Source organism: Chrysoperla carnea, chromosome 3 (genome assembly GCF_905475395.1).
Source record: "Chrysoperla carnea chromosome 3, inChrCarn1.1, whole genome shotgun sequence".
Lineage (NCBI taxonomy): Eukaryota > Metazoa > Arthropoda > Insecta > Neuroptera > Chrysopidae > Chrysoperla > Chrysoperla carnea.
Genome location: NC_058339.1, coordinates 9504619 through 9515629, shown reverse-complemented (window position 1 = coordinate 9515629; position 11011 = coordinate 9504619). Strand labels below are relative to the sequence as shown.

Sequence of the window (11011 nt, the reverse complement as noted above, 5' to 3'; positions counted from 1 at the left end):
GATCGAATAGAATTCCTACCACTAATAACTTCTATTAATTTAGAAGAGCCTACTCCCACCTATACCTACAAATACTCAAAAAGTCAAAGGTGACTATACGGGGTGTCAACAAGTATTGTTTTAACAAAAAATTGACTGTTAAATCCTTAACAAGGTCTATAAATTTTCTATATACAGAGTTTTTTTTATGTAAAAAGTTTTTAGTTATAGGCAATATTTTTACATAAATATATTAAAAGTTGTCTAAGAATCTTCAAAGATTCGCTTTGCAAGAACCCTATTATACAGTGCAACAATGGTTTAAAGACCTTGCTGAGGGTTTTTTTTACTGGGATTTTGTCGTTAAAATAAAAATATTTTTAAAAACAGTTGAACTACATATTTGTATTATTTTCTATACATAATTCTATAAACATCAAAGTCCTAAAAAATCAACGAAAATTAATATTATTAATAAAAAGACGTTAAATACGAGATTTTGGGCTTTCGATCCCTGCTTAGAGCAGCAGCAAACTGTAGTAGTTCGCTGTAGAGCGTGATACGATGTTCTCAACGACGGCAAATTGGAAGTTGGATCCAAAATCGATTTGGACGGTCAGTGACTGTAAAATAAACAGTTTATTTACATGTACTCACCAATTTTGAGAAACAGAACACAAGCAAAGATCGTAACGCCCCTAAAGGTAGGTAACTCTCGAAAAGGAAGGCCCCATTATGATCCCCACCTTGATAGCATTTCTTAAATTGAAGAACAAAGTCTAGTGAACACGTATACCAAGTTGCGAGGTCATTCGAATACTTTGATGACCCGAGTTCGAATTCCGGCTTCTGTATAATTTTTTCATTTCTTTTTATTTTTGCAAATGAAAATACATCAAATGCGTTTTCCATTGAAGTCTACAGTCTCATTCTTATATGTTAAGTGGTATAATGTGTTGAGATAGAAAAAGCTTTGACTTATATAAAGTACACAAGAAGTTGAAATAAATGTAAAAATTTAGTTTCATAATAAAAAAATATAATTCTAAAAATTTTATGTGGTCACTGATTATATAAATATAGGTATTTTTGTTGTTCCCAATAGTTTTTAATTCACTGTATAAATGTTAAATATAATATTTAATACATATAAGCAAGCTAATCTTAATTGATTAGAGTTAAGATATTTATAAAATATACAAAAACATTATTTGTAATTGTTGCGTGTTTTTTGATAAGAAAAATCATTTACATTTTTAAATATGCTAAATTAATACGAATCAATAATAAACTATTTTATATAGTGTAGTGTCTATTCGGAAGTCGAAAGTTTCGGAAATAATCAGATGAAACCATTATCGATGTTATTAGTACATTTTTTTCCTAGATAAGTGTATAAATGTCTTGTAAATAGTTCTTGAGTGTATCTTGACAACCACATTAAAAGAATTTCCTGAGTTGAGATAATAGAAAAAAAAAAAGAAAATTCATTGAATTTTCACCTATAAATGTAAAATTCATTTGACTTCAACATACTGAATTATCAATATATGGGGGGCGGTTACATACACCCCTCGAACAAGTTAATATTAAACCAACGCCATGCGCCGTTAAACCATTTCAATCAATATGAACACAGTCGGTGAAAGACCATGCAAGGAAATGTTATTCTATTAAATAGGGATATATGGTAATAATGAGGTCTTGAGTTAACGTTAAATAAAATAAAAATTTTTTGTTTTTTATTCAAATTGTCATCAGTTAATAATAGGTATCCCATTGTTTTGTGTGTAATTGTTGTGTATATGCGTGTCGTAAAATTCAAATAATAATATGCAGCCTCCACCTCGAAAGGTATGTTGAGAGGTATCAAATTGTATCTTTTTTATTCTAGAGAAAAATGGGAGAAAATTATTTATGTTATACAACATTTTTTATGAATGATATAACATATCATCTAAACTTTCATATTAATTCAATCATTATTTTCCTAATTAATAATAAAATTCTTTATTTTTCCATTCATTAAAACTCGAAATTTTACAAGATATATAAAAAAAAAATAATAATAATTTATTTTATATTTAACAAGTACAAATTTGTAAATTTTTTTTGTCTATAAAAATTTCTTTATATTAAACATTGATGGAAAAAAACGTGGGCAAAAAAAACACATATAAAGTGGGCGAAAAAAAAACATAACAGATTAAATTCACCTAAATTAGTTACTACCCTTCAATCATAATAAAAATTACCTAATTTCGTATTTACAAAATTATTTAATCAAGTATTTAATTAAAACAATGTTTTTAATAATGTTCGATTTTCTATTATTACTTATTGATATTAAAAACTAGTAACCCCATTAAAAATAATCGATAATATTACAATTTAAAGTATATGTATACATTGTAAAATTACGAATAATCACTTAAAATTAAATTTCTCCTATTTATATCTGATTAATTTTTGTTAAATTTTGTTGTTTTTTATTAAATAATTATATAATTCGTGTTTAATTGTTTTTTTTTTTGTATTTAATTTAACTTAGGGAAATTATACGAAATTTCTAAAAAATTTACATTCAGAACAAATTGCAAAATTACAATTAAAAAATCAACATGAAAATGATTTGTTGGAGGATATACGAAATTTTACCATTAAAAAATCAGCTGTGGAAAAATCATATTCAGAGGTAAATTTTATTAAAAATCGAATCATTCATAATAATAGAGTTTCACCATTTTCTGTTAAAGTTAACATAATTAATTTTTAGTATCGTAGTATTTTTTTAAATATTTATATTGTTGAAAAAAAAGTTATCACGTATTGTCCCCCTTCCTTCTTTTTTGTACAAGTACAAACCAATTCCTTTTTTCTATTTAAACAAAAATAACAAGCATACTTTAACAGGCGATTGTGAAACTCAACGTAATAAGTTGCTCTACATTTTAACTATTTTCTTTAGGCCCTGCTTAAAATATCTTCAGCTTATCTTAATAAAAAAATGCCAAATATACCCGACATAAAAATTGATGGAGGCGAGGAAAAATGGTATGTATTCTGATTTTAATTTTAGACAAAATCGTAATGTTAAAATCTTTCGTAGGGGAGCGTGGGGTAATTGACACCTACTAGGAAATATTGTTAATAAAAGCCATAATTTCTATAATTTTTATTTTTATTAACTATGAACGCAAGCTTTACTTATCTGGTTATCAGAAAATCTTAAATCTAAGTAATCTTTGGTGCACTAAAACACTCGAACGTCATTTACCTACACAATTACGAACATTTAGGAAGTCCATTTTGTGGTCGGTCTCATTATCCGCAGGCTTCCATTACCCCATGTTCCCCTATATATTTGGAAATGAATGTATCTGCGTCTATTTTCGCAAACAATGGGTGGTTTTACAAGGGCACTACAGGGGCTAGTAGATAAAAAGTCTACGATATTAAAAATTTTTCAAATCATTCATATTTTCGATAATTAAAATTACTAGATTATTGATGGTAATTTTAAATTTAAAAATTTTTCTACAAACTGGGTGTGGAAAAAATTATTATTATTGTTTGATTATTTTAATCTTGTCAGATTAAACCTCAACATTTTTTAAATTCTTGTAATGCACCAAACAGCAGCTACTATTACTCAGAAATAAAATTTTCTATATTCGGGTACGGAATCCTAAACTTGTATTTGAAACATAGCTAAAAACACTCCATTAATTAACTTTAAAAAAAAAAATCGAAATCGGTTCATCCGTTTGGAAGCTATGATGCTACAGACAGACAGACATAGCCGTCAAACTTATAATACCTCTGTTTTTGATTCGGGGGTTAAAAACAAGTTTGATTCTACACACCTGTGATTAAACTGAGTTTTGTAGGTTGTAAAAAACTTGAAAACTTGCTGAATCCCTCACTTTTTTTTATTAACCATTAAAATACTCCTCTTTACTAAAGATTCCAGTCCCTAATAATAATATTTCCACAGTTCTATCAATATTTCAATCTTTAAGCCATCAGGGCCTACTCTGCCTGTTTAGGCAATTCCCTTTTCTGCTTGTTCCGTTAATCTGAGTTTAACTCCCAAGATCTTATGTTTAAAACAAGTAATTCCACAGATTGTAACAATTAGTCTAATAATAATTTTATTTAGGAATATGTGGAATGTTTGGAGAACTGTGCTTGAAGAAAATGAAAAATTAGCCAGAGCACGATTAGCAGCTGTTGAAGTTTTTCAACAACAAATTGCCGATGAAGCAAAAGTACTTCGCGCTCATAAAATACAATCAACAAAGAAGGTATATTATCTGAATTAAAAATTTTATGTGTCTGCTTGTTTTGATAATAGATTTTGATTAAGAAATTACAGGAGAGTTGATTTTTTTTTTTTAATTTTTAGTCCATTGACCAATTAACCAATGTTCAAAAAGAATTACAAACTTGTGTCCAAGATGTTGATAAAACGAAAAAATTATATTTCGATGAAGAGCATTGTGCTCACGATGTGCGTGACAAAGCTAAAGACCTCGAAGAAAAGTTAGTATGAATAATAATCATAACAAAAAAATATATTAAAATTTTAATTATTAATGTTTTTTCTATAAATAGATTAAAGAAAAAGAAAGGATCATTTTTTCAATCAATAACATCATTACAAAAAAACAGTGCAAAATTTTCAACAAAACGTGAACAGTTAGAAGAAAAATCATCCGGTGCTAGAAATGATTATCTATTGAGTTTAGCTGCCGCGAATGCTCATCAAACACGTTACTTTGCTGTTGACTTACAAATGGCCATACAAATAATGGAAAGTGGTGTATTTGATAAAGTAGCAGAATATTTAACATTAATGGGTCGTACAGAATTATTAACCTGTTCAGCAACACAAAACTCATATGGAAAAATTCGGGACCAAGCCCAACAATTAACCCGTGAATATAATTTAAAATGTTGTTATCTATTTTATCCCGTTTTAAAACAACATATTCAATATGAATTTGAACCTTGTGATAACGATCCTATCGATCATATTACGGCAGACCATGAATCTGCAGCTGCGACACTTAGCAAAGAAGCACGTAGATGGGCTTCGAAAATTGTTAGAGAAAATAATAATATACGTGAATGTGTACGGAAATTACAAGTGTATAATGCGTTAAGAGATTCTGGGCAAAAAACTGATCCGAATGATCCAAATGGTCCTGATTTAGAAACAAAAATTGATGATATGAAACAAGGCATACGAAAAGCGGAAACAGCAAAAATGAAAGCGGAAGCACGAATTGAATGTTTAAGAGCTGGTGGTGTTAATGTTGATGAATGGATGCAAGAAGCGGAAACATTGAGTGTACAAGATATACCACGTTCAGCAAGTTCTTTATCAATGAGAACTGATGCTTCTGGAGCAGGGGTATGCAGTTAAAAACTATTTTTACTCTACGTTAGCGGATAATATTTTTTAGTCTAAAAGTCTTTCATGAGTTAATTATTCTCTTATGCTTATGAATCATGTTTTTGATTCTGCGAATCTTAGAACTCTATACTCGCATTTAAAACTTAGCTAAGAACACTCTCCATTAAATTACCTTTCAAACAAAACAAAAAAATCAAAATGGGTGCATCGGTTTAGGAGCTACGATGCCACAGACAGACGGACAGACTATTGTGTGTGCCATTTGAGAAGGAAGATCAAAAATTATTATTACGCTAATGTTACTAAATACTTAAAAAAATTATGTAATTTTAACTATAATTTTTTTAAATTATTTTTGAAGGAACAACCTAGCTCAGATTCATTCTATGACAGTGATTTTGCTGAAGGTGAAACAGCTCCGGTTGTTGAAAAAGTCCAAGCCACTACAGTTGAAGCAGAAGAAACTCAAGATACTAGTTATGATACCGCTGAGGTCGACGGTGAGTGGGGTAGGCAACGATTTGTCCCTCATGCACATTTGATTATTTCCACACATGAAATATATGAATTACTCAGATACAGCTTCCAAAAAAAGCTTATCCACTCGTTTTTTTAAAAAATGCTCAATAAATTTCAATGTATCGTGGTGTGTTTTTTTAATTAATTATAACGATAATAATAATGTTTTATATTATATTGTTTATATTTTATAGATTGTAGAAAAAACATGGCGCCTGTCCGCGTATGCACAAATCATTCATTATTGTGGAAACAGTAGCTTTGGCATGAAACAACGATCGTTGCATTGCTAATTTTTTAAACGTTTTCAATTTTAATCAATTTATTTTTTAATATATAGAAAATATTAATAAAGTCAAAAATTTTCAAAAGGTGTTGGCAAATTTTAAGACTGTTTTTGGCTGTTTTTAATAAAATAATTGTTCTTAGCTTGCTTATATGCATAATCATTGTTTTCCGATTTGATAACGCTTAATTTAAAAAAAATATTCAACACATGGGAAACTTTTGACTTTATTATTACTAGTACAGTCAAAGATGTGACAAATTAAGGAAAATGAAATAAACCGCTCACTTTTTGATAAAACTTTGTGAATTTCTTGTGTGTTAAGTATCAATTGGCTATCAATTGAATAAAACTGGCATTAGCAAATCTCCTATACAGTCATTAACCAAAAAAATGTTTGGATCGATTTTAGGCCGTATCTCAAAAACTATTCGGCCAGTCAACAAATGCACCCGATTTTTGTACTTTTCGGGTCATAATTACCTCATATACTGAGTTTTATTGATATTGGAGATTAAAAAATTTTTTTCGATTTTTTGCAATTTTTTTAAGCGGTAAGGGATAAAAAAAATATATATATATATTTGTAAGGGATAAAAAAATATTGCAATTTATTTAATTTTCCGTAAATAGTCGATATTTGTAACATCTTTTACTGTAATATACAAAGTACAAATGTTTCTTTACAAGACAAACATTGAACAAAAATTAGAAAAGTTGAATCTAAATAAAACTTCATAAAAAAGCCATCTTATTGTTATGGAAGCCTAAACATTTCCCACTACTATATTTTATCTATGTTAAGCATTTTCGGAGAAATTGAAAGTAAGATATATTTGAAAAAAAAAAAACAAACCATATTAAATATTATAAAAAAAATTGACAGAATACAACTTTTAAATTCTGAGCATAATTTTCGAGTTTAATTTTTATTTTAGAACTTATCAGGCGCGGATCTAGAAATTTTTTTGGGGGGGGGGGGGTGGTCGTAGGATTTTTGTCATTTTTGTTTTTCAATAAAATAACAAAAAAACCAAATAAACAAAGATTTTTTTTTTGTTTTTCGGTTTGTAAAATATTGATTTTGAAATGCGGGCTGTTTTGGGGGGGGGGGGCCATGACCCATGTGACCCCCCCCCCCTTAGATCCGCGCCTGGAACTTATACTAATTTAAGTTTAAGTTTTGTAAAGAAGCATTATAGAATAAGTTATTAAGTTCTGATACAAAATCACAATTATAGTCACATGAGTCCCAAAGTAAGCCTATCTATTTAAGAAGATTAATTTCTATCAAGCTAGAATTGTTTTCATTTGTTAAAATGTTGTATAATCGTAAATTAGCGTTCGTAATCGGCATACTGATCGCAGGATATCGATTGAGTTCAACTTGTAAATTGGTTAAAAATATCTATGGTAGGTGTTCTTATATTTTGTCAATATTTGAGACATATTTAAAGAAAAAAATTAATGTCAGACCTGGGTAATAATCTCTTATTTTAAGTGTGTTTTTTTGTTTAAAATGACCACTAACTATTAACCTTTATTTAACTGCCCTTAGACCGTTGCGAAAATTAACGATACCTAAACTTCAAAACTTCTTCAGTGATAGAATAAGTTTGGCACGAAAGAACCAAGTACACTGTAAGAGAAAATAAGATGATTTTCATTATAAAAACTTCGATTATTCGATATTAGGTCAAAACCGAGACTTGTATAAATCGATTCTTTTTCATTTCATATTTCAATTATAATGTTGGTACGCGTGCTAATGAAATAGATCAGAAATCCAATTCCCAAAAATAAAACAAATTATCAAAGTTTCCGCCTAAAATTTGCCGCCGTTAGACACGTGCCTACTCTGCCTGTGTGGTAAATCCAGGCCTGTAGAAATTAATATCTAGAGATTCAAATTACATTGTCTCCTTTTAGTAACAAGTTTTTAGGTTATTGATATGTAAATTATATACATATGTAGTAAAAAAAATTTTTTTTTCAAATTTCAAAGATTTTTCATTGTTTTCTGCATTTTATCATCTCATAATTTGTGTTATATACTTCTGCATACTTAAAATCATACAATTTTTATAAACACTAAAAAACTCTTTTATATCACATGTTTTTTTTTTACAAACTATTCAATTTTATTTCATAAATAATACTTAAAAATGTTTTTATTGAATTTATAATCCAGCTATGTTAGAACAAGAAAGGCAAAGAATAGAACAATTAACAGCTGGTTGGGATGATCCCACTCAAGTTGATTGGGGTGCAGAAGAAGATCAAACTGGAGACGAGGCACGTGCAGAAGCTGTCAAATCAGTTCCTGGATTAAAGTGTACTGCTTTATATTCATATACAGTTAGTAACATATAATGATCTTTAAAAAAAAATTTTCTTAGTCTAGAAATTAGAGAGTATCCATAAAATACGTTAAAAATCCTGCATGTTCTCCCCACTTCCCGTCTTGTTATGTTTATATCAGGCGTAATTACGCCACCCTTCCATAAACTTCCTTCTTTTTACAATTTTTAAATAATGTCTTTTCGTTTAATTTTTCAATCCTTTCGAGTCGGGACTAATACCGTTTTTTTTTATTATACAGGCACAAAATCCGGATGAATTAAGTATTATTGAAAATGAACAGTTAGAAGTAGTTGGTGAAGGTGATGGTGATGGTTGGTTACGTGCCAGAAACTATCGTGGAGAAGAAGGATTTGTGCCGCATAATTATTTAGATGTAGAACGTGAAACTTCCAGTCAAACACCTGGTTTACAAACACAAATATCTTTCTCATCGGTTGATTACACTGTAGACGAACAGGATGAAGAAGGATTACCCAGTGAACAAACAGATCAAACACAATCACCTGAACAAATATCCGTCATATCTGTACCGATCCAAAAAGCTGAAGAACCTGTTACATATTGTTGTGCTTTATATGATTATGAAGCAAGTGGGCCAGATGAGTTAACTTTCGAAGAGTGTGATGTGATTAAAGTATTGAATAAATGTGCGCATGGTATTGATGATGGATGGTGGGAAGGTGAAATTGATGGACGACGTGGAAATTTCCCATCACTTGTTGTTGAAGAGTGTGATCAATTTGGTGAACCATTAACTAATCAGTGGGAAGATACACCACCAGCAAGTGCGCCACCAGTATTTACGCCACCAGATGTTCCTAATTTTTTATTACAACCAGCAACTGAAGTTATTATTACTCAAGCGACGCCTATGGGTGATAGACCTCAAAATGAAATTCAAGGTAATAATTCTAATTATTAAATAAATTATTTGGAAGTACCTATAAATATAAACTGCGTTGGCAGAGGGTTGCTAGATTGGTTAACTTAGAGTGATTGTCCTGGAGTAGAACACACTTAGGCCGTAGTACCACTACTCCTCTTTCAATCTTCCCTACCATCTCCCTTATATACTTTTACTTTTATTTCTATTTGCTAATTTACAAAATCTTTTTTTTTTTAAATTAAAGAAAATGGTACCGAAGAACATAATGAAAATGAAAGTGGTCCGCCTCAAGAACCTCCACCAACAAAACCTCAAGGATTTCAAATGGATTTAACAAAAAAACAAGTAAAACAATATACTACCCAGTTTGGATTTGAAGAATCAGAAATAGAAGAACGTCATAATAAATGCAAAAAACGTGAGTTTGAATTATAATTTTTATTAAAAATGAATCCTCGTTATCTTGATATTAATTGTCAGTAAAATATTGATTTATAAATGAAATTATTTTCACGCTTATCAGCGGATATCTGTGTAGTTGTAGAAGGAGAGGTAACGTGTTTATAATACTTTTAATTTCGGGTATCAAATAACGTAAGTTAAATAATGATTTTGTTAAATTAGAGCGACCCAGAAGTTGGTGGAGAAAAGGAAAGTGATAAAAGAGAAGATCAAGATTTCGGTCTTGGTGTAGCACAAATTGTGATAACAGCTGCAACTCCAATGATTGAGGAACCAGAGCAACCATTCCCACCACCAGAGGAAGAACAAACTGAAGTATCCACAAATGGCAATTTAGAAGACGAGGACAATACTAGTGCAGACCCTTTAACGGAAATTCCTGAAGAAGAAGAAGCAACTGCAGATGATGCAAGTAAGATAGAAACACATAAAGAGGATTTAGAAGATGAAAAATCAATTGTTGATGATCAACCAACAGATTCAGCACCATTTCCAACAAGTAGCAGTACTGGAAGCGATGGTGATTCCACAGGACCTAGTACAGCAGAAAATTCACAAAGTCTACCTGCAACGACCACAACGACTAGTAGTCATCCACCCGAAGAACATGCCCCACAAGATGATATTCTACCAGACGACGATATTCCAAAGCAAGTAGTGGGTGGCCGGGCTAGTATACCTGATGAATTAGAACCCCATCAATTAGCTCAATTACAAGACCTTAAAGAATCTAACGCTTAAAATTAGTTTAAATTTTTATTTAAAAGGGAACCTTAAAATCAAATACTCCTAAGTACATTTTGCGAACTAACAAGGAGAAATAACTTTTTAAGAAATAAACTATTAATAAAGGTTCTCTTTTCATTACTAATTTTCAGATATATACTTCTTAAGAAAATGAGAAAAATGAATTACAAAAATGATATTAAACAAATTATTACTACGCCAAAAGAAAAACATATTTAAATATGACTAAAAAGTAAAAATTAATTGTTTTAAATGTGTATTGTTTTTTGCAGTTGTTGACAATTTTTATAGTATGTTATTATTATTATTATTAATTAATTATATGCTATTAAATTTTAGTAATTTA

At 29.8% G+C, this 11011-nt stretch overlaps 1 protein-coding gene across 1 annotated transcript; it reads left to right on the top strand.

Annotated features, from left to right (window-relative positions):
* The first annotated feature begins 1812 nt into the window (after positions 1–1812).
* Positions 1813–10724, top strand: LOC123295731 (protein nervous wreck). The gene is made up of 12 exons (XM_044877173.1): positions 1813–1833; positions 2531–2674; positions 2948–3033; positions 4142–4286; positions 4388–4524; positions 4597–5398; positions 5763–5901; positions 8398–8564; positions 8809–9472; positions 9701–9874; positions 9980–10008; positions 10081–10724. Exons 1-12 carry the CDS (start codon positions 1813–1815, stop codon positions 10657–10659), a joined length of 3087 nt encoding a protein of 1028 aa, XP_044733108.1. The 3' UTR covers positions 10660–10724.
* The last annotated feature ends 287 nt before the right edge of the window (positions 10725–11011 follow it).

Excerpts from the sequence above, each read along its gene's own strand:
- LOC123295731 (XM_044877173.1), top strand. The coding sequence starts at position 1,813 with ATGCAGCCTCCACCTCGAAAG. Across the intron at positions 3,034-4,141 it reads GATGGAGGCGAGGAAAAATG|GAATATGTGGAATGTTTGGA; the intron begins GTATGTATTCTG and ends AATTTTATTTAG. Across the intron at positions 8,565-8,808 it reads CTGCTTTATATTCATATACA|GCACAAAATCCGGATGAATT; the intron begins GTTAGTAACATA and ends TTTATTATACAG.